Genomic DNA, 24,322 nt, shown 5'->3' with positions numbered 1-24,322 from the left:
AGGTTGTTTGCTAGCTGATCTTTCAGGAATAGCTGCCTGAGGCCTTTAGGAACTTCAGTAGAGTGGTGGACTAAATCAAATAGCAGCAGTAACCATATTGGACACCTTTATAAATTCCAGAGATTGGGATGACTTTCATCTAATTATTTCTGTTCCAAAACCCCCTTCTTTGTTGTCTCCCTTGCACTGCTGTAAATGTTTACATGCCTAGTCACAGATTATGAGTTTTATCGCAGTAGTTGTACATCAACCACATTTCACTGTAGCAATTTGAACTGTGTTGATGTTCACCGTGAACAAGTTCTGTACCATGCATTTGAAACCTGCGAAGAGTGTAATGGGACTCATGTTTCTCGTGACACTTCCTCAGGGGTTTAGATAGATGTGGTAAGGGTTTACATTTATTCAGATTGCCAAGTAATTAGTGTCAAGTGAATTTAATTGTTTATATTTTAATACTTTGGCAGTTAGTGAAATGCCAACTTAAATTATCAGGAATATGATGCTATATGCCTTAGCTTTTTATGGATTGTGCTACTATTGCTGTTTCTTTGGCAAAAAAATTATCTGTAGTAATAAAGCTATTAGATATTTATTATCCTGCTGTTTTTAAAGATTACAAATTTCTGTTGTAAAATCCTACAAATTGAGGAATTGCGAACTGTGATAAGAAAGAGGTATTGGTGACTTGAGGCGGAGTAGAGCAGGACTTTTCTACGATGGTTTTGCTTCTGTAGGAAACTAATATGAAACGTCACGCTTGGGGAAAAAGTAACAAAAGTGAACGTATATGAATATGCACATGAAAAATCTTACTGTGAACTCATGCAAGCTTCCACAGTGTCACTGACAGGTATAAACGCAAGTTAATCTAAATTCAGTGCAAACTAAATTTTCTTAAGAAATAGGATGTTTGAATATTTTTTTTTTTTTAATTCAGCCTTTTTTGTCTCTTTTACCCCCAGGTAAGTTTTTGATTGTCAGGTTTTGCTAAAGCATTAAACTGGGAATGGGGAATGAAGTAATCCACTACTAGTGAAGGGCTGGTGCAGATAGTGATTAGAGAAAAAGGAAGAAAAATAACTGCAGTGACACTTTTTCTCTGAAATACTAATTCCTAAGATGTGATAACTAATGCTACTGCACACATAGAAAAGACCTGAGTCTTATGTTAATAAATAATCCTAAGATACGAGAAGTCTAGAAATCTTTCACCTAAGACCGTAAAACGGAAGAAGGTGAGTACTGGTTTGTTGAGTAAGCAAACTAAGCCTGTGGAAGGGGACACTAATCTAGAATGTCCCAATAAACATATATAATTTACAAGACATTAAGATTGTAGAGGCTGGAAATTGTTCAACTTGGTACACTTCTTTCATCCCTGGGTAGAAGTCGGAAACTGGAAGGTTGGAAGGAGGGACAGGCAGCTGCTTATGTTCCTACAGTCTGGTTTATATAACACAGAAACTACTTCTACTGTAGTATTACTTAATGCTCTGCCAGCAATGTTGCTTTGAATCATGAGTATTCTTAATGCTAGATTAACAATTCCACAGGACACATTAATTAATCCCTGAACCTGTCTGACTGCTGCAGTAAGGCAGCTGTGATTTTTATGCTAAAATATTAAACACATTCAACTTGCTGCTATTTAGCAATGAGAATGTAACATCTTTTGATCTCTGTTCTCTTTTCAGATTTGGCAGTCTGAACTTGTCAAATCACAGTTACAATTTTTAATTTTTTTTAAGTTACCTTTTAGAAGCCAAACAGATGGCTGTTCTGTGCTGAATTCATAGTTGACATCTAACATACCTAGATGCTGGATCAAAGCTGTATGATGGAGTTGTTAAAACCATTACTTTCTGATAAATGATAGGGTGATTGTTTTGAACTTACTTAAAAAAATAATTTTAGAGTTAATTAACAAAATCTTCTACATCTTTTAAATTAGCTGCTTGTATGTTCCTTGCCTTGAGTTTTACCATTGTGCAGGAAAATGGATGATTTTCACATGTACGGTAAAATACACTTAAATTTACCACTGTATCTTAGCCTTTTAAACATAGCTCTTAATCTCTTCTGCTCTGGAGGGTACTTTGATACACCTAAGAAAGGTTTAAAATTTTTATTTCAGTGCAGATTGACTGAAGCCTGCTTCTCTCTCTCTTTTTTTTTTCTTTTCTTTTTTTAAAATTCATTCCAGTTTTGGATAAATCCAGTTGCCATTATTTTTTCACATTGCTCTGAATATTGCAAGTAGAAATTAAAATCTAACCTCTTGAAGTTTTCATTTTGAAATGGTGTACTAAAACAATCAATTTATGATCTGGTTAAGTAATCACAACTGGAATGTTTGAAAAATGTTTCCAGTCTGCTGCAACGAGATACTAAATCAAACAGGCGGCTCGGGGACAGACAAGCTGCTGTTTTGAAAGGTAAATGAAATCTGTGCTGCATGTGTGAGATGCAGTGGTTTTACCTGTAGCATGCTTAGCTATCTTCTGACAGAAACAAATCTACTCAGACATTGTAAGTGTTTCCATTGATATTATAAGTGCTACTTCGTGTGATGTTTAATATGGAATGGTTAGAGTTGTGTGACTTGTTCTTTTCTTACCCTGCTACCTTTGGAATTGTCGTCTTTTGTGTTTTTAGTTTGTTTCTGATCAAACAAGATGATCTTTCTGTTACGCATGTTTCTGTCTCAGCAGGACTAAGAGTGGTAGAAGAAAAGCTTTTCATGACAAGTTTTGATTGCACTCTGCCTCAGTGTACTAACTGAAAAATAGTGTCATTAAAATACTTCTGAAGGGAGCTCTTAGGTGTAGTATTTTGTAGAAGTTTGGAATGTTTTGGAATAAAAAAACCCAGCCAAGTCATAGGACAAAAAATAAATAATCAGTGAGCTCTCCCTATTTAGAGTGCTCATGGAGTGAGGCAATAACATTCAATGAATAGAATGGTATCCAGACTTGGGTATTTGAAGAGGTGTTTTACTTCAGTTCGGAGACAGTATTGCTGTTACACACTCCAGTTGCATCCTTTTCGAACAAAAGATTATGCATGTCTTTTGAGAATAGCTCTTGAGATTTTTACTAGTCTTGATTTTTGAAATGTTGATTACTAAAACTAGTGGTAGAATGTGGCATTCTTACATGTCAAAGAGACTAGGAAATACTAGACAAGTGAGAAAATTTGCAGCTGACAAATTATTTTATGGCAATGGTCTCAAAACTTGGGACTTGTAACATAACATAAATATATACATCCTTGCCAGTATCTGAGAATTTTCCTAGATATAACTCTAGCATGTACCACAGCCTCCCATTTTAGGTATTTAATCAATTTTTTTTAGGATCTCTATTTTAGGCAAGTCACGACTCATAATGACAGGCTGGGTAAAATGCTTGCAGTCATTCTAGTATAGTAGATTTTAGCTACTATAGGTAGTAGCTCACTAATATATTTGGGACTGTATGTTGAAGTTTGAGTTTCTCAATATCTGAGTATGTTGGGGTTGTAATAAGGCAGATTTAGTAAAATCTGCTTACCTCATGACCCCTTCCCTCCCCCAAAAAAGTAAGTAATCCATAATAAATGTACGGTAGAGGCACTGCTGGATTAAAAAAGCACAATTATACAACAACAAAAGCCTTTTCCTTTCTTACTGTTTTCAATCTAGCAATACAGTTAAATGGAAAACAGGAAACCAGATATGTTTGACGGTTTCTGTTCTTTACTTTTTTCCACCTCTTTATACTGATGCACTTGCCCATTGCTGAAGTCTAGGTGTGCAAACGGTAAAAGAATTTGTTTGAATAAAATTCTTTCTGTACGAACTTAAAAAAAATCAAATAACGGAAACCTCTAATATCTCCAAATTAATGTGATAATTGCAGTGCATGTAATGCTTGAAGTGCAAAAAGTAAAAATACCATTAGGGGTTAACACAGTGCATAGAGATTAGGAAATTGGATTGTATTAAAGGGAGGACGGATTAAGGTTATCACAGTTGTTTTTGGTTTCATGATGTTGCAGTCTTTTGTAGATTTGGGGGTGTTTGTTTCAGTATTAGATTTTTTCCACGCTTCTGAAATTTGGGTACCCATACCTATTCCTGTCATATTTTGGCACTAGGAAAACATATAATCAATAAAAAACCCTAACTTGCTGCAAAATACCGGCTTACTTTGGTTGATAATTAGCCTTTTTTCCATGCATGTGAGTTTGACTTTTACCTAGAGACACCATTGCAATGTCAAGGAGTAATTTTTTTTGTAAATTCTGACTTCTGTAAATGAATTTATGAAGAATGATCCGGGTTTTTCCCAGCTACCCAGTTCATTTTTAACAGTAACATTTTCCTTGTTTGGCTATGCTTTCTTTTAGTGATTAAAAAGGGAGTGAACTTAACAGGGATTTGTGGAGGGCCAGTGTAATACTTTGTGATACCTACTTATTGCTATCTGTCAAAGAAGTTTTCTGAATAAACTAATGCAACGTTACCTTCTTATTGTCTTCAGAATAGTCATTTTACATACAGGCTCTTCTACCTGCTACGCTGACACAAATGAGTAATATAGTCAGATTTAAGGAAATAATGATCTCTGAAGTTTACTGAACTCAGAGGTCTTTCTTGGGAACTCCATCAAATACTGAATGACAGTCGCACATGTTTCTTTTAGAAAATTTAAAAAAACTATATTACTACAGGTGGAAAAATACCATCCTTTTCCTCCTCCCTTCCAGTCTGTCCCATACCTGTAGATAGCATTTGGAGCTTTCTCTTCTTCTTAGTGCATGGTTAGAAGAAGGGAGAGTGGAAGGGACTGATTTACAACCCAGTCCTGGGTTTGTTCAGAGCAACTGTAAGTTCAGTCTCTTTAAGATCTTGTCTCAGTGAAGGAATAGTTAAGCAGTGCAATCCTGTACATTACAGTCTCCAAATTACAACGGCCCTGCTGATCCGTCATGTGTTGTGATGTGACCTTTGTATTTGAGCTTATGCAGGGGAGTGCTGGCCATGCAGTTCTTCATGCCAGAAATATTTCCCATGGGGATGGACGGTGATATTTATGGTCTTGCAGAGCAATTATGAAGTATATTGACAGAATTTCTGACTTTTGTTTTCATCCAAGTCCTCAAGGTTGAAATGAACTTCAGTTTGCGGATTGACCAATATTATGCGCTTCTTTGCAATTTATTGCCTGAGAAAAATTGTAGAATCATCTGGTCCTGTGCTGATGAAAAAGACTTAGACATACTGACTCAAAATGTTGTCCCCACTTAGGACCTGTTATCTATAAATTTCCTCAAGGCCACTCATCATTTTGTACCCTCACTTTCACTCTTGTTAACCTATAGGCTTTTAGAGATTGAAGAGTCTTAATGTGTTAAGTCAGTTCTATGCTTTTTGATCATTCTTGTTGGCCTCTATAACCCTGTTCTAAATCTGCTTTTTGGGGGGGACAGAGAGAGATTAAAGGGGAAGAGAATGATCAGAACTGTGCCCAGAATTCAGCCTATCAGACAATGTTTATTTTATAGCTTATTTTTCCTGCCTGAAATAGTTACTTTTGTACATTTTGGATTTCAGGTTGATTCTTTTGTCCTTCTTTTCATTTGTAAAGTGCAAATGTAACAGGTGACAGATCCGACAGGATAAGGAGGGACATTGAAGTTGTTTCTTAGAGTTTCTTCTAAATTGAAAGTTTAGTTACTCTGCCTTGGACAAGGAGAAGCCCACTTCAGTGTGCTTTAAAGTATATTCTGCCCTGTTTACACTAGAACTCTGCAGTGTGACAGCAAAGGGGGGCTTACATCTGTGCTAGCCTGAGCGCGTAAAACCTTGAGAGTTCCAGCAGGAAAACAGGCTGGGAACTCTTCACAGCCATGCTGCTAATTTAATATGACATTGTTTGGTTTATAAAACATAGCTGTTTCCTTCTGCAAGGCAAAGGATTTTATTTCCAGTATGACAGTGAAATATAATATGATTATGGGATAAGTATGTGAACACTCGTGGCAGAGCTTGTGAGCTTGTCTGCTGTGAACTAGGTGTTTTAAGACTGCTAATTACTGAGCTGAATGATGACACTTTTCATGTTTTAATGTACTCAGTGATATAGTTCTTTGAAAATTGGATACAAAAGTGTCTTGTAAAACATCCTTTTTAAGAAGTTGAGGTTCATTTATCAGGAAAACTATACATATTTAGAGAGACAGTGCTTGATATTAAACTGCTAAAGCTGAAACATTTGAAGATCTCTTCCATTATCCTAAAGTTTTAACATAAACATTCTAGTTATGATTTCTCTGCTGCCATAAAAAATGGAAGTCAGGCTTATTTTCCGAAAGATCAGTTACAACAGAGGGACTTGCATGCTTAAAAATATTAAATATTTATTTTTCCCTCATCAGTTCCTGAAACTGTTTCTTGCAGTAGAGTTGACATAAAAATAAGCAGCTGTGAATCTTGTTCTCTTCTTTGCCTGTCTCCATGATAGTGAAGTATATTAAATTGGTATGTCCATCTCAGTCTTTGTAACAATGCCATCTTTTTTTAATATTACCTATTTTTTATCCTCAGTGGTGAGATTCAGATAGTATACAGATTTGTATTGTAGTTTTTGCTTTACCGTGTGGTAGTTGGAGCACTCTGCAGTGTGTCAGAAAAAGAAATGACTGGTGTGATTAAGACGTATTTCTGGTTTGATTATTTTGTGCATATAGGAAAAAAGTCAATCTGGTGTTTTGTTTTTTTTTTTAAATGTAGGAAATAAAAAGAAAAAAAAAATCTATATTGGAAGAGCAGAGTTTCTTCCATGAAGGTATGAGCTATGCTTCAAAAGCAACATGTATCTTCTGTCAGATTTCTGAATTTAAAGAAATAATAAAACAATATGAATTTAAAACTCTGGATGAACTAGTGAGACGCTAAATATCATATCTCCTTTTGCTAACATACAACATGGAGTGTTTAAAAAGTTTGACTAAAGCATGCAAGTAGCATGGGAAAAAAATAATTTTAAGAGACCTGTAGAAGACATCTGTGGTCTGCAAAGAAGGGAAAATATAGTCCACAATTCAAGGAATTTTAGCTTAGTAAACAAAGGTTATTGCAAAAATATGCAATGATGGAATAGTGAAGCATAGTAAATGTTAGACACCTTTCCCAGAAGCCATATGGATCTTATGTGCAAGGTAATATATAGACCTCTTAGAAGATTTTTCTGGCATATACTTTCTCTTTTTTTTTTTTTTTCTTAGCACAAAAAAGCATCCATTAGTGAATTGTCATCATGCATCTGTTATGTTCTCTTCCTCTTTAACCTACCCTGATGAGTTTAAATTACTTGGTTTTTAAATACAAGACTTCAGAGAAACTCTGATTGGATTTTACAGTATTCAGTAAGAAAATGTCATGACATACATTCAGTTAAATTTAATTGCTGCCTCTTTATTCCTGTGCCTTTATTAGAGTTCTGTATGACTTAGCAAAAACAATTTGTGTGTGTGTGTGTGTGTGTGCAAGGTCTAAACTGCTACTGAGACTGACTTGAATTAGATATACAAGTAAGTGAATCAGAGAAATAAATGGCTGTATATTAAGAACTTGCACTGAAAATAAAATATTTGGAATTTGCACATTTATTTGTATGGTAATGACAGCAAGCCCCTCTTATGTACAAGGGCTCAGTAGTAAGATCCAGGCTTCAATATTTCTACTGCTGCTGCAGCGAGTACATGATCTGGTAGTCATTAATTTGAATATACATCAGAGGCCTCTTGCCAGCCCTGCAGCACTTCAAAGAAACGTGTTTGGTGAATTGTCAAATATGACTTGTCCACAAAGCAGACATATTGTCCAGATGTTCTCACCTGAAGTGATTTAATGATAATTTGGTTTGTAGGTTGGCAGTGAAATAATCTATTGTGAATTTATTTTTGCAACAGCAGTAAAAAGTGTGATCTGTTCTTTTTCTGAAATACTTATCAGACAGCAGGCCAAAGTCTCTTCTTTGCAGTAGTGGACAATATAAAAAACCCGATTTCTATCACTGAACACTTCTGTAGTAATCTCTTCATAGCTGGAGTAAGACTCGATGTTATGAAATTTTTTAAGTTGCTGTGAGAGGTTTTGGACAGCAGTATCAAAAGATGATAGTTATCCTCTAAATTTAGATGGGGCATTGTTGCAAATCAACAATACTTTCTTACATAAAAATGTAAATCAGGTCCTATTTATGGTAGGAGTATGGCCTGTAAAGAAAAACAACCATGCTGCTCCAATTGTATTCGGTTACTGATAATTGGTGAAATTTCTACAGTACTTTAAAAATACTTTGAGTGTGGCAATGGACATATTCAAATTCTAAGTTTATGCCTAGAGCAGATACTGTGGTAGCCTTATTTTGGGAAGTGTGAAGAGACTTTTATAGACAGCCATCTCACATGAGATCTTGAAGAGCTGGGTCCTGCACTGGTAAAGTGAAGGGAAATATTGCCATTGTAAATGCTTGGTCTTTAGCACAGCAAGGACTTTATGATTGAGAGCCAAGGGGGCTGCTCTAGTAAAATGATTGGTAATACAGTAATCTGCTTTATGAGAGACCTGTTATAATGACAATATCAAACAGGCTAGAATTTGACTTGTTTCTTAGGCACTGGCAGAAGCCAAACCCTAGATGCTGCTCATACTGCTTAAATCCTTTTATATGTAGATAATATGAGACCTCTTAATTTGTTCAAGATTTTTAGTCTTTTCTAGCTCTGCTGTAAAACAGTTCTTCTGGTTAGAAATTATTTGTGACATGCAGAACTGGGAAAGAAAGGTATAGAAAAAGGAGTCTAAAAGAGATCATATCATTAATTTAAATTTGTTTCTAACGTTTCAGATTTTTCTTCTTGCCTGTCCTCCATGTCGGATTGCAATGATTCTCTTCAGGTAATGCCTCTACTATATTTCTGTCTACTTGCATAATGCATTTTAAAAGTTAATCACAGCTTAAGTCATAAAATATTAAGATATCTATCCAGTTGGAAAGGTACATTGGTTGGATTGAAAAATGACACCTTGAAAAGGGTCAGGGCTTGAATTGTGGGTGTTGAGCCACACGCCCTTAGTTCTTTTGTACTAGTGGTTTTGGCCTCGCTTAGCAACATGAATTAGCTCGGTAACAGGTGAGAATGCAGGCATCTTTCTACAGATTAACCTACAGGCTTGTATAATGTATGTCGTGGGCCTTTTACCTTTTTATTATCCTCACTAAAAATTAGTAACTGGGCTTTATTGAAGGCTGTGCATACAGTATGGGTCTAGTTTTAAAATTGTGGCTATAAGTTAAATAGTGAAAGCAAATTCTTGCTGACTTGGGTATTTCTCAAATCTATGCAATCTTTTCTAAAATATTCTGTATTGTTACTTACTTCGGGAACCACAAGAGTTTCTAATGTGCAGGAAGTTCTAATGGACTACTGCAGTAGAGTCCAGTAAGGAGCAAAGGGGGGTAACTAGTCATATTGTGGGGAGGGTCATGGGACTTCCCAGGCAGAATGGTAATCAGGAATGGCTGTAGTTGCCACCGTGACAAGTTAACTTGGCTCTTTCTTGTCAGTGACTGGAAAAAATTATATTGGGGGCACACCTCATGAATTATTTTGAAACTGCTACTGTCTCTCTGCAACTTTTTTCTGTTGTTCCTTATTTGGGCAGGGAGTGGGCTGAATGCAGAGATGCTGTGTTAGCATCTCCATCTCAGAGAGTGTGAAAAGTTATGTCTGGTGTCCAGGAAATCCTGGATTTACTATGCATTTGCAAAAGACCAGTTGCAGAGCAGAGGCCACAATATTTGTTGCTTTTCAGAATGACCCTTTCTGTTTTCTGACACCCTGACAGGGTATAAATTATGTTTGAAAAACTGTTTTGAAATTGTAATACCTTTTCCCCCTCAAGTTGCTTTTAAAGTCCTAACAGTTTATGACAAGCAGTGGTTGTCAACAGTTTATTCCTTACTTTGTGTCTTATGTAAAGTAGACTGAAACAGTACTGATAGTACTGATACTATTTTTGTGTTCATGTGACACAACAGTGGTTCAGAAAAAGATGGCTGAAAGCTATACAAAATACAGTATTATAATAGTACTTTCCTGCCTTATTTGCTTAGGACTTTCTTCTTTTATTTAATGGACTTCTTCCAAATTCCTGAAACTTTACTTTGAAGCTGTATGTTTATAGAGTTAGACAGGAGTAAAAACCTTTATCAAATATGTTATTTTAAGCTCTGAAAGACAAATGAACAGCAAAATTCCAACTATTTAGCAGCTTGCATCATGAACAGGATTAACACAAATGGGCAGTCCAGGCTTTCTAGGAATCCAAAGCTCATTATAGAAGGCAGTCCTCCTTTAGGAAATTATTTAAGTGTGTATTTAAAGAGAGGTTTTTGTCCTGGTTATTGCATTTAACAGTATCTGGTTATTGCGTTTAACAGTGGCTTTATTCAAATTTAAGCCAAAAGAATTTTCTTAAATGTCTTGCTACCTTTTATTGAAGAGATACTACCTAAAATATGTGAAAATACTGCATTTTATTTCTATCTGTGAATATAACATCACACCTCTTTTCTCAGGTTGCAGATGCATATGCTCAATGGGGCCCTCTTGGCATTGCTGTTTCCTGTTGTTAATACACGTCTGGTGAGTGTACTGTACTTTTCCTCCTCCTTTTTTATTTATTTCTGAAAGATTTTGTTTGGCAAGATGTTAGACCTTTGCTTGCTTTGGCCTTTTACAGTTCATTTTACCAGGCTGTAGATTCCTGGTACAGGTCACTACAATGGAGCCAAAGTATGAATCTTGGAATTTTGGTTTTATAAATCAATGTGGAAAGCTAACACTGCTGTATTCAAAGTGTTAATTCCATCCTAGCCTTTAAATGGAGAGAAGACTTAATGGCTTTGAAAGAGGCTTTCACAGGTTAGTGTTGTGGCCTGTGGTCAAAATTCAGCTTCAGGCTTTTCAGACTATATGTAAGTGTAAGATTCCTCAGGCATGGAAAATGTCAAATGGTGGTGGTGATTGTCACCCCCTCTCCCCTAAGGTTAGGCACAGCAGCTTTCTTTTTTCCATCCAGGTTTTCAAATCTGCTATAAAACTCCTGTCTCCTGGACAAAAAATTAGCCTGTGGTGTCCCTAGCAAGATTCTTAAACCTATCAAGAGTTAATGATAAGAAAACTGATCCTGAGTCTGAGTCATATGAAACATTTCTAAGGATTATTTTTAAGAGCTGTTATGCATGCATATGTAGGGAGTGTGTGTATGTGTATATGCCTATATGCTTGTTCATTTTTTGTCATTTGACTTATTTGCAAAAAACCATTGTTGCAGTTATTGTCTGTTTTTTAAGGTAGAGTTCACTTAAATTTATCTGCTTATGTGTTTATGGTGTCTGGATAAAGTACTCATACCTATATCCATATAGCATGTGAATTAATGGTATTATTGACAAAATTGTTGTGGACTTCAGACTCCATTACAGATCTTGTTAGTGGTTATCCATTTGCTAAATCTTGACTGTCTCAATAAGATTAAGTATAAAAATCTGCATCTGTATTGAACTTAATGGATGATACACTATGTTGATTGGCCACACTGGTAGCTAGGAGACCTGAAAACTGACAGTTTTATTGTTGGCTCGTAAATGGTTTCTTTTTTCCCCTCTTTAAGACTATAACATTTTGCACTGAGACACAGTTCAGTTACTAGAGAGAGGATAATACATCTGTAGGCTTTTACATATTAAAAATTATCTTCCATAAAGCATGACACACACAGGCACAGGAGGTTGGATTATATTTTTCAGATTTCAGCGGATTTAGTAGTATATAACCGTAGAGTTCTTTCAAGATTTACGTTGCCCATCCTAACCTGGTAACTACATATATTCTTTTCTATACTATAACAGCTTATGTGCAGTTTGCAGTTATGTTTTAATAAAACTTGATACTGCTGAGGGGCAGCAAATGAATAAAACCAGTGTTTTTTCCTGATAAGGAGAACTCTTTATTTTGTATTTCAAACTATCTAGTTTGTAAGTAAATATAAACTTTAGCATAACAAAATTATTTTTCTGGGTAACCTTTTAAGGATAAAATGTTGAAATATTTAATACATCATTAGCTTGTATTTTCTCTGCCATCATCATAGATCTCATTCGTATTAGGGCAGTGGTGATTAAATAGGAAAAATACAGACTACTTATAAAATTCTCTCCTTAATTAAGGATAGAGGAGCCAAAGGATAATGTCCAAGAGCAAATATTTTTGGAATAAGTACAACTTAAGATATTTTTGGCCTAACAGCTGCTTGCTGGGCTGTTCTCTTTTCAGTGTTTCTTCTGGCACAACGTAATGTGGGTGATGTTTTATAGCACTGCTGCTTTGACCCAGATTCTCTTGTGGTAGACACACATTCTGCTCTGCAACTGTCACTGTAGTTTTTTACACTGACGTTGTCCTGAAAGCAATAAATGTCTCTTAGAACTTAGTAGGAAGTTCAAAAAAATCACAATAATTTTGTCCATGCTGTCTGCTCTGGTTTGTAGTATCTAAGTGAAAAACTTTTGATTCAGTCAAGAATAGTTGTGTCTCTATGCCTCAACTTTTTAATTTCAATTTTATGACTTTTTAAGACATTTATTTTAGCGTGTACATTTCATACAAAAATTTTGTATACTTAGTTACTTCCATAAACAGTTGTAATATATAGTGTGTGGCACAAAGAGGATGAAAAATTGGGCACCTAATCCAACTATTAATTTAGAAGTGAGGAGGGAGGAGATGTCTGGGGCAGAGAGAGTTCTGAGGTCAGTGGGAACTGGAAAGCAGGAGACTATTGCCTCCCATCACTTTGAGAGATTGTACCAAATTGATGTATTGCTCTAAGTACCGAAACGCCTTGCTGTTACCTTTCGTAGTGTAAAATATGTTTTATCCTTATGAGTTACTTGATATACAGCTGGATGTTGTCTTGTTGTAGATAGTTTTCGTTGTCTTCAGCTGACATTCTCCTAAACCTCTCACTTCGATGTGGATTGCCTGTCAGTTATCTTATAGGCAGTACATGATTACTGTTGAGCTGTAGTCTCTTGGAGAAGACTGCTAATGCTAATATAGCAAGTTCAGCAGTACAGCACGTACATGCTAGCTAGCAAATTGTGTATCATTATGGAGATGAAAGCAGTGAGAGGCAGGTGAAAATATTAGATGTGTTAGGAACTAGCAGGTGTCAGGATTTTGGTTCTAAGTGTTAACTTGTTCAAAGTAATTTCCAGAACACCTCTTACAACGTTTTGTGGCACAGTCTGTTGGGGTAATGTATTTTTGCTACCAATTATGTTACTTAATGCATTGTAAGTATTCTTTTTTAATATATCATTCAATGCTAAATTATCCTGAAAAAGAATTTTTTCAAAGCTTCTAGCATAATTTGACGTTTTCCATTTTCTTGTAATGTATCCATTTAATTTTTTTAGAACGTCAGTCTTTTCAAAGCTATTCCTAAATATTAGCCTGTTACCAGTGGAAATGGAGAGTTGAGATATTAATTGAAACTACAGTAGAAATTTTCTACCTTCTGTTTTTTTAACCCTTCAGTGACACTATACTTGTTAAAAATCTTGTTGGACTGTAATGGGCACCTGGGATAGTGTTCCAAAAAAAATGTAGCCTGAAAGATGAGGTCAGTCTATTCTGTTCTTTCCAAGAAAATTTTTTCCTGCCTTGGCATGATGTTGAGGTGCCAACAATTAACAGTCTTGAACAACAGATGCACCCACTTGTATTTATTTGGCAACTAACTATTCCAGTTATTTGCTACATTATTTACAATGTGCTGATGGAGTTAAATTTTGTGCATTAGAATAGTCATTGGATAAAGACAAGTCAGTTTGTTTCTTATTCAGTTAATGTTTTTATGAGTTCTTACTACCCTTTCAGAAATGAAGCATATTTTAATTTTCTCTCATAATTTCATTCCTTTCTCATGATGCAATTCATTCTTGGTCAGCATTAACAATTTGCATAGAAAATGGGGTAATCTTTTATGACCCTTAAGTAAATAGAGAAGAAGATGCTAAGGGAATCAGATTGTTAGGTTCCCAAGTGGCAGCCTAGAAAGGCATAAGATGATATAGAGGAGTAGAAAGATGTCTTTTTACTCTGTATTCGTATTATATGGAATACAGTGTAGGTCCTGATAACCTAGCTATGTGACTAAATACATTTAACTGCCACAAAGACTCCAAGTGTTTGGAGAGTAACTGGTTTTGTTTGAACTTTCATATTGCATTTATCAAATTTTAAGGGAAACTCTTTCCACTGGTTTAAAAGTGGTTTTTTTGCAAGCTGATGTCCTGAAAATGTTGATATAAATAAAGTAAAAAACAGGACATATCCCAGAGGTGTTGGACTTGCTGTCTGTGCTCACACAGCTGAGATGGTACAGTTTTAATGTTTCCAGAAGCCACTATATTCTATTATTAGAACTATTTGGCTTGAGAGGTACACATTCTAAATCTGTTTCAGGAACAGAATCATACTCTGAGCCGTACTTACGGTGAATTTGTGTAGTAGAGTAGATCATTGCCTGCTGTATTTCTGTTGGCTGTTAAGGTAATAATTCACTGTACTAAATAGTTTGCCTGAAATGCCTGTGCCTACACAGCAAAATGGAATAGATTTTGGTAGCACATTATATCATATCTAAACTGGCTTAATCTAACTGGCACAAGGAGAAATAATGGAACAATTGCACACTGTGGGCTGTCGAGAGATTGTGCTTTGGTTGCTGGTAGGTGCTAAAGCCAAGGTTTCTGCATCTTTTGGAAGTCATCTATGCTACGTGCATTAAAATGGTATGGGTGTGTAAGTGGAGCCTACAATCACGCTTTCATTTGGTAATGTAAATCTACCTTCTGCTGGTGGTGATAAATAGCCCTAATATTATATCTAGAGGAACTGGAAAAATACTACCTGTGAAATCGGTATTATTTATCTTGTATCATTCCTGGGTTTTGACTTGACCTTACAAATGCCTGACTATGCCCATTGCGTCATTAATGCGAGCTGGTTTGTATAACCAAATTGAGTGACCAGAAGACAGTGGTGCCTTTTTATGAGACACAATAGGCACCAAATATAGCGCTAGTCAAATACTCAAAACACCGATAAAAGTCAAAACAAACGCATTCAGTCTAGAGTGCACTGAACAATCCCTCTTCCTGATTTTCTCGGTGAGCATCACCCTCTGTAGTGGCAGGCCGACTGTCGTGGTTTAACCCCAGCCAGCAGCTAAGCCCCATGCAGCTGCTCGCTTGCTCCCCTCGTGTCGGGATGAGGGAGATAATCGGAGGGGTAAAAGTGAGAAAACTCATGGGTTGAGATAAAGACAGTTTAATAGGTAAAGCAAAAGCCACGCACGCAAGCGAAGCAAACCAAGGAATTCATTTCCCGCTTCCCATGGGCAGGCAGGTGTTCAGCCATCTCCAGGACAGCAGGGCTCTAGCACGTATAACAGCTACTTGGGAAGACACACACCATCACTCCAAACGTCCCCCCTTTCTTCTTCCCCCAGCTATATATATTGCTGAGCATGACGTCCTATGGTCTGGAATATCCCTCTGGTCAGTTGGGGTCAGCTGTCCCGGCTGTGTCGTCCCCCCGCAACTTCTTGTGCCCCCCCAGCCTCCTCGCTGGTGGGGTGGGGTGAGGAGCAGAAAAGGCTTTGGCTCTGGGTAAGCGCTGCTCAGCAACAACTACACTGTCCCTGTGTTATCAGCACTGTTTTCAGCACAAAGCCAAAATGTAGCCCCATCCTAGCTACTGTGAAGAAAATTAACTCTATCCCAGCCAAAACCAGCACACCAAGAAAAAAATTCTCGTAAAACTTGTCAGAATTTAGGTATGTCATGAGTTGGAATCCTGGGGCCTTGCCCTAGCTGGATTTTCTGGAATTTATATACTGCTGAAAATACAGTCGTGTTTCTTGCTTTGTTATGTTTCTGTTCTCCTCCACCTTTGTAGCAGGATATTATTTCTAGTCCTGTGTTCTACGGTGTCTTCACTCTAGAGACTGTCAGCACAAGAGATGCTCTTTTATAAACTCTCATGAGTTCTGTAGCTCGTGCATGCTAACACTGTCTTTGGTAGCAGGTGCAAATTCTGGTTCTTTCCCTCTGTCTATATGCCTCACCCTAACAGGATTAATTGAAAATGAGAACTAGATAAAATTCATTGATAAAACTGATGAATTAATGGCCCTTTAAGGGAATTATAGTTCCCTGCACTGACTGGATTGTGTAGAACAGCTGGGAGGGTGATACTGGTTGAGACACCTACTTGAAACAGAGATTGCTTATTGGGACCCATCAATATGTCTTCATATCAATTACAGACAAGCAGGTATATGGCAGGAAATCTGAATGAAATACTGCCCCTAAAATATAATGAAAAGGAATTGTTGCAAATAAAATCTGGGATGCTGCTTTAGACCGTCATGTGGATGGGTGACAGCCCTGCTACTTCTTTATTTGAAGGGGCTTTGCTGGTGACATTAATGCCAATATTAACATCATTTTTTTTCTCAGTCTACTCTTTCCCATATATTAAAATATAGGGGAATGTCTTTTCTGATCTATGCCAGATGTATAAGCTGGTGCCTGAGCTGTAGACCTGCCTGAATACTGTAACAATAACTTGAGCATGGATCAACTTCTTGGCTGTTTGCCAGTTCGGATGTGTGCTGGAGAAATGAGTTCTGGTAAGACTGGAAATAGTCCATTTTCCAAATGCCACTTGTGTTTGGGGTTTTTTTGGTGGCGTTTTCTTTTAAGTCTTCATGTCTGTTTTTAGACCATTCTTCTAAGCTTCTCTGGCAGCTGCTTATTCTCTGCCAAATAAGTAATTTGCTATCACAATCCTAAATATGCTGAGAAGTAACCAGTATGTTACATGGGCCTAGTAGCTGTTTGCCCCATGATTTTTGTATTGTATAGTGCTATATAGGTTCCTCTTCTCTGTTGTTTAATCTGTTCTGTGGTCTGCTTTGCAGGTAAAAAGAAAAGCCTGTGTTTCTGGTTTATTTCTTTGATTACTGATTATGTTTAGGAAACTAGCTACTGACTATAGGTTATGAGTCTGAGTTACTGATTATGTCTAAGAAGGTGGCTGGTACAGAATGACATTTGATGTGTACTAGACTTTGTGCTAGATGTGCTACAGAAAAGACCAGAATCTGGGAGTTGAATTCCTTCTATTCTTTTTTTCTGCCGTACTCTGCAGTCTTTGTAAAGGATGATGGAGGGAGAGCTCTTGCACAGTACAGTGCTTGAGGTGTTGTGGCAAATAAAAGGCTAAGGTATAAATAATTAACAGAGGGAGGAGTACTACTTTCAGAAAACAGAGCAAAGTGGTAACCTCCTAGCCCACTGAAAACCAACTGCTGTGTCTAAGTGGGTTTAAACTCATTTAAACTAGTATTGTGTGCCATACCGTTTTGGGGGAAACTCTCGTGGAATATCTGACTTTGGGGCTCAACTCAGCTGCTGTCTTGAAGAGATTTTTCTAAAGCTTAGTGGAAAGACCTAGTTGCTTCCTTAGGGCAGTAGCTGGTTTGAGTTAGGACATTAAGTACGTGCTCAGAGGACTGCTGTTGATGGCTGTGACTCTTCAAGCTTAGAGATGCAAGAGTGAGCTCTAATACTTCATGACACAGTTTCTTCTTTTCAGTCTCCCAAGCAATATAAGCAGCTGCTAGGAGTTTAGCTAGACTGGTAGAACTGTACATAACTTACCTGTTCCTGGGGTGGAAGTCTAGTGCCTGCTCACTATTCTTGGTACTTTTCAGAGGACCTTCAGCATGTGTCCAGGGAATGTGGCACTTTTGAATCTGCATTATACCAGGCTGATGTGGGAGCTAGAAGCACATGTGGGTGCTTTAAGCCAAGCTCTTCCTGGAGGAACAAAACACCATTTATTTTCTATCAGAAACTTAATTACAAAATGTAAAAAGTGAATAGTCTGAATATTTATTTCCAGAGTACTTTGTTAGCATGTTTTGATCTTGTATTTTAGAGGAATTGTGTATGTGAGTATTAGTTTGTTGTGTTTTGAAATGTATATGATTTTATACCAATGTTAAAACCTAGGAATGGATGAAGCAGATTTGCTTTGCCACGAATAGGAATCTTTAAAGGAGAAAAACTTACTTATTGTCTTCAGTAACAGAGTAGCCTGTCCTCTGTATTCATTTACACTGTTAAGGGAGCCTAGAATATAAGTTAGTAGAAGAAATAGGTAATTTGTCCTTTTGTCTTGTAGCATTAGTTATTTTAAGATTCTGAGTAAGCGAAACAAGATGAAATGCAGGAAGAGTGATGCTGGCAGCTGGTAAGGTACACAGGAGTTTAATACAGAAACACCAGCAAATAAATTGGCAATTAATATACAGAGTTCAGATGAGTCTATCTTGGTAACAAATATCCAGTGATTCTGAATCTCTCTGGGGACAAGTGTGGTTGAAGAAATGTACCGTGAACATCATTGGTTTCTTACTAGGGAAATACTCCTCTTCGGAGCGGCTGCTAGGTTTCCATGGTGGCATCTGACAGGAGAGAACAAGCCTCTTGGGGCCTATGAAGAAGGTCCACTTTGGAGATTGTTGGAGTCTGGGTTTAAATATGTGTGGCCTTCATGAGTGCCTATGGTCAAATATTAGTAGAGGGACCAACTCAATATTTTGACTTACTTTGGTCTGTAAGTGTTGCTTTGATTTTTTTTTTTTTTTTTAATTTCTCAAACTTTACCACTTGCTGAAGTGCTTACTTGTTTTCACAAAGAGGTTCTTTAAGTCCTAGATTGATGGGTGATCCTTCCTACCTTGTCTTCACTTGCAGTTTCTCTTTGCATTTAAAAGGTACTTGCCTATCTGCTATCTGTGAGTGAGTCTTTTATTGATAAATCAATTTATAGACAAGACCTTTAGAGCTAGGTGAGTCAGCTGCCCAGTACAACTTTATAGTTCATCTTTTGTGTTTGTTCTTTTTCTGTTTGTTGTAGCCTGGCTGTACAGCTTGAGTGCTTGGTTGTACAGAAATTCTGCTTTTGCGACTCTATAGCAGGAAATGCACTTGCATAATTGGTCAGGCTTCAGAACAAGCAATCTTTTATAGTGGAAAAAAAGATGTTTTGTTTTACAAAAAAAATTATTGTCAACACTACTGCAGCAAAACAACAGTTACTCTGTTCTCAGAAGTGTCCTGAGCGTAGTGTTTGTGTAACTGGCCGTCACAACTCTGCGAGTATAGAAGCCCTTATGAAACACAGATACTAAATACAGAATGCTCCTTGGCAGGAGTGAGTGCCTCACGTTGTGTTGTTTATATCAGGAGCTATTGTTTCTGAAGTGTGCCTGTTCCAACTGGGAGAGGTACAGCTTTTTCTCCAGTTAGGAAAACTGTTTTAGCCTCTTTCAAAATAATTTTGATTCCCCTCTGTTTCTTTCAACAAGGGACAGCAGAAAAGGTTCAGATTCAGGAAATGTCACATCTTCTGTGAAGTTCTTGCTTGTGCATACTATTATCTTGCTTGGTTTTATGTTTTGATACAAAATACTTGGAATAGAATAACCCAACAGATTGTATGGAAGATTTTTTTAGCTTAGTCTCCCAAGGGTTGGCCGAACATCTTGAAGGTTGCAATCAGGACACTGATAGTGTTCAGCTGGGGGATGCCGGGACTAGCAGAATCCAGCTGTTGGTTTTAGCATCTTTTATATTCAAAATAGGCTATAAGAATTGTTGTTGAATTTAAAAGACCACTATATTAATTACCAGCTGTTTATTGACCACTATTTAGGAAGAAAACCAAACTCTGTTTCAACATTTCTTTACTTCTGTTGATGTAGTATTTTTTGTAATGTTTCGGTTTCAAGTATGACTGAAGTCATACCTCAGTGTCTCAGAAAAATAATAGAAAAGGAAGGCTTTTTCCCCTTCCCCCCCTCCTCGCTTTTCCCCTTCCCCCCCTCCTCGCTTTTCCCCTTCCCCCCCTCCTCGCTTTTCCCCTTCCCCCCCTCCTCGCTTTTCCCCTTCCCCCCCTCCTCGCTTTTCCCCTTCCCCCCCTCCTCGCTTTTCCCCTTCCCCCCCTCCTCGCTTTTCCCCTTCCCCCCCTCCTCGCTTTTCCCCTTCCCCCCCTCCTCGCTTTTCCCCTTCCCCCCCTCCTCGCTTTTCCCCTTCCCCCCCTCCTCGCTTTTCCCCTTCCCCCCCTCCTCGCTTTTCCCCTTCCCCCCCTCCTCGCTTTTCCCCTTCCCCCCCTCCTCGCTTTTCCCCTTTTCCTTCCCAACAGACAAGCCACGATGGTAACATTTGCATCTGGATTTGCTTTAGCCTGTAGAATGATAGAATGAGTCTGCTTCTGAACCAAAGCTAATGGCTTTGTGTTATTCCTGTGAGATTTCATACTTGTGTGGTGGTATTGTCCAGTTTTTCACTTCTGAGAAATAATGGAAAAGTACGTCTTTTCTTGTTGCAGCTCACTTACAAAGCTTAAGTTGAATTCTCAATTCTGAGTTTGAATCTTTTCTACTACTGTTCAGTTTTAAATGTGTTGCTTTAGTTTAACAAGTAGATATAGGCAAAGGCATTTACAGATGGGAATAACTTTCAAATACAGTGCATCACCTTTTCTAACTGACAAAGAGCTAGAATTAGTTGGGTCTGGATTAAGGGGCTCAAATTAAACTCAGAGTTGTGGTTCAAGTTATTTTTAGCACAGTATTATTTTTAGCACAGTCTGTTTCACTTCTCCTCTAAGAAGTAACATGAATTCAACTAAACACACAAATGACTAATTTTAATTTCCCAAAAGTTGTCAGCAGGTGAGAAATACCTGATTTACTACTAACTGGTAACTTGTTTACATATATCCTTCTGCAGCTTCTCTTAAAAACCTATAAAATATGGGTTATTTTATATTTGGTGAAGCTTAGCAGTTTCACACAAGCATGCAGATTGCTATAAATCAGGTCTTTTGGTTTTTGCACAGGCCTCCTCAGTAATTACTTTTATATATTTATTTATATACTTTTATATATGTAAAATACCTCATTTATAGAGTTCTGTCACTCACAAGGTAGCAATTATCTTTTCTTTCTAAATAGGCTACTGTCATATGGGGTGTGCATAGTTTCTGGTTTGATTGCTTGAGGGTTTTCCATTGTTATTGGTAATTTATGCTAACTAAGAAAGGGAAAAGAACAGTCTTATGTTATTCCTTCTCTGTTGTGCTTCTGGCTAATTTTGAGAATTGTCTACTTGAAGTGCTGCATTACATTTGTGGCAAGGGGAATGGAATGGGTGCAGTTAGCTGCACCTTCAAAGCACTGACTATTAATGTCACCTCTTTGTTAATATACATCGGTGATAAAATAACTGAACTGAAGGGATTTTCATGGGTTATAAGGAGAATGGTTCCTTGTAACTCAGTTGTTAGTGATGAAAAACATTTACAAATATTTTCCTTATTCCACAGCTTCCATTTGAAATGGAAATTTATTACATCCAGCATGTGATGCTTTATGTTGTGCCCATCTATCTGCTGCGGAAAGGAGGTAGGTTGGCAATTTAGTCTGTACATATTGAATTGGTCCCATGCACTGAAAAAGCTGTGTTTTAATGGTTACCACAGGCTTTACTTTTGCTTTTTTTTAACCAATTTTCTCTATGTTGTTACTTAATAGTTTCTGATGTTATGTTGGAGTTGTAACCTTGGTAACAAAGACTTGTATCAGGCACTGAAATGGGAATAAAAAAAAAAGGTCTTTTGCCCAAAGGGATATCAAGAATGTATTGTCCTAATGTGCACTATCTTCTTGAGTAGCATCTCTGCCATATTGCAATGTTCTAAGTTGTTGGTGGGATGTATTTTTAAGACTTTTGCCTTCTTGGATGTCTCTTGAGAAGTACTGCAACTTAAAATGAGCTGAAAAAAATAAATATTATTGTATCCCCAAGTAAATATTAGTCAGCTAGTTAGATAAACTCCTGAAATTCTGAGGCTCTAATGCAATGTAGAGACACGTATTAGTGAAATGAATTAGCTTGCTTGTTATCTCTTCTAACAAGATTACTATCTTGCATTCACTTATAATAATTCAGTAAGTCTGGGCATCCCAAATTGTTCTACTGGCCAGTGATTTTTCTAATTGTCGCCCCTTAGAAGGGAATGCAGTATGTATTCACCTGCTGTGATGCTCTGCCCCCCTCGAGCATTGACATGCCTCCAGCTGCATTTTCTAGCAGAGCTAAATTGTTTCATCCAGGAAATAAAAGATGATGATTTATGGTCCAGATGTTTAGTAGCCTTTAATGAAAACCCCAAGGATGTGATGTCAAGCAATGGGATACAATTTGGCAAATGCTCAGAGCAAGCATAGTCAGCCTCTTCCATTCTGGTGAATCTTTTTTATTTTCTACCAGCAGTCACTTAGCACGTTTCACACTTATTTCACTATGGGTTTGTAACCTTTTTGTTTTTCACTGCCGAGTGAAACGAAATTAAAATGATCCAAAGGAAAAAGTGAAGTATCGTACTTCAAAAGATCATAAAGCCAAAAGAAATATGCCAGCCACATTTAATTTTAATCCATCTCTGATATCTTAAAATTCTGGCAAATAATGCTAAAGTGCAATATAGTTGTAGAAGTTACAGGAACTCCTAATTATTGCAGAAGGGGGCTGGGGAGAGGGGGGACAAAGTATAAACAGCCATGTAGTACACCGTAGGCAGTGACAAACCAAGCTCTTGTGGTGTGACTAAATCACTTCTTTTGATGGCCTTGAAGTTCCCATATAATATCATTTTAACACGTATTTCTTTTGCTTTAAAGTTTGGCCTTGGATGTTACTTGATGTGTTCCTCTGATTTTTGGTTGGTTGGTTTGCTTTGGTTTTTCGTTTGTTTTGAAGTAAAGGTTCTCTGGGTTCTTCAGCACCGGTTTTCTGGGGCTGACAGGACTGTATCTGCGGTTTGAAGGGCTTTGTGTTGTACAGTTGTCACCCTAGTGCAGTTTTCTAAATTTTTGGCCTTTATTAATTTACAGGTATTTGCTGCCATCTAATGTTGACATGATAGTACTGAAATTTCTAAAAGGCTAAATATGTCAGCTGAGATTGCCCTAGGCTGTGTAACTAGTAACTGTTCATGTTCTTATGCAGTTGACTCCTGATCACCTTACTGACTGTAATACCTCGTTAGCAAAATGCCCATGGACTTTTGTGGTAGTTATGGCTAGTGCCACAAGAGACATAATGTATGATTTTTGATGGAAAAATTACTCAACCTGAAAACATTTGTTAATATTTTGTCATTTCACTAACACCTTTGTTTAAATTCCTTTCCGAGTAGATCACATCCTTTATCCTAACTATATCTTGTGAAAATTGCTTTTTCATCACTGATGTCGATTAGCATGCAGCTTTATTTCTGTATTTTAAATAGAAATGTCCATCACTGAATCTATGGGTTATGGTTGGGAGAAGTAATTGAAGGGTAGTAAAATTGGAAAAATGGAAAGGAATGGATCGTATATGGAAAAATATACTACTTCAGTTTTATTGGGAATCTGCCAATATTACTGATGGCCTTAACAGGATCTCAATAGTAGTATTAACATTTCTCAAAGGAAGGTTGAGCAGAACACCTGAAGCAGAGTTGATTTGAGGCTCATTCTATACTGAACTGCATGTCCAAGTTTGCTGACACACTAATCAAGTATCATACCAGTCATGCACACACATGCAATATCTGTTGATGTGTTTCTTTTTTGAAAGGAAACTGGGTGACAGTAAGCAAGGGCTATAATCATTTGTTTTCTTTCTCTCCCTGCTATTCATTACAGTGGTGAAGACGGGTCATGTTGCACTGGCAGCATCACCTTCATGTCCCCCCCGCCATGTAAGTGTGGGGGCTTTGCTATGCTTAGGATCAAATTGACGAGAGAGATGTTCAGAACTCAGGCTTCAGTGTTGCACAGTGAACTCACCGAAGCTTAAGCATGTATTTCCTCTTGGGGATTAAGACCTCTTTCTCTCTTCCTCTTCTCTCTCCCTCCCCTCTGTACTGAGTGAATATAAATTTCTGTACTTCCCTTTCTAACATATTTTCTTTCCAAGTGCACATACGCATGTATACATAAACATGCATGCCAGGCTAGACAAAATAAATGTTAATGCACTATAGCTCAGATATTTCTTGGCTGCAG

At 37.3% G+C, this 24,322-nt stretch overlaps 1 protein-coding gene across 3 annotated transcripts in view; it reads left to right on the top strand.

The window, feature by feature from the left end:
* Positions 1 to 24,322, top strand: part of TMEM164 (transmembrane protein 164) — a 47,500-nt gene that overhangs the window by 8,795 nt on the left and 14,383 nt on the right. For all 3 annotated transcript variants that reach the window (XM_075054134.1, XM_075054132.1, XM_075054133.1), the window contains 3 exons: positions 8,901 to 8,950; positions 10,635 to 10,701; positions 21,592 to 21,670. In XM_075054134.1, the coding sequence (XP_074910235.1) occupies positions 8,901 to 8,950; positions 10,635 to 10,701; positions 21,592 to 21,670 (196 nt within the window). The remainder of the gene's footprint in view (positions 1 to 8,900; positions 8,951 to 10,634; positions 10,702 to 21,591; positions 21,671 to 24,322) is intronic.

This window comes from Buteo buteo, chromosome 22 (assembly GCF_964188355.1).
Source record: "Buteo buteo chromosome 22, bButBut1.hap1.1, whole genome shotgun sequence".
Classification (NCBI taxonomy): domain Eukaryota; kingdom Metazoa; phylum Chordata; class Aves; order Accipitriformes; family Accipitridae; genus Buteo; species Buteo buteo.
This window is presented reverse-complemented; position numbering and strand designations above follow the sequence as displayed.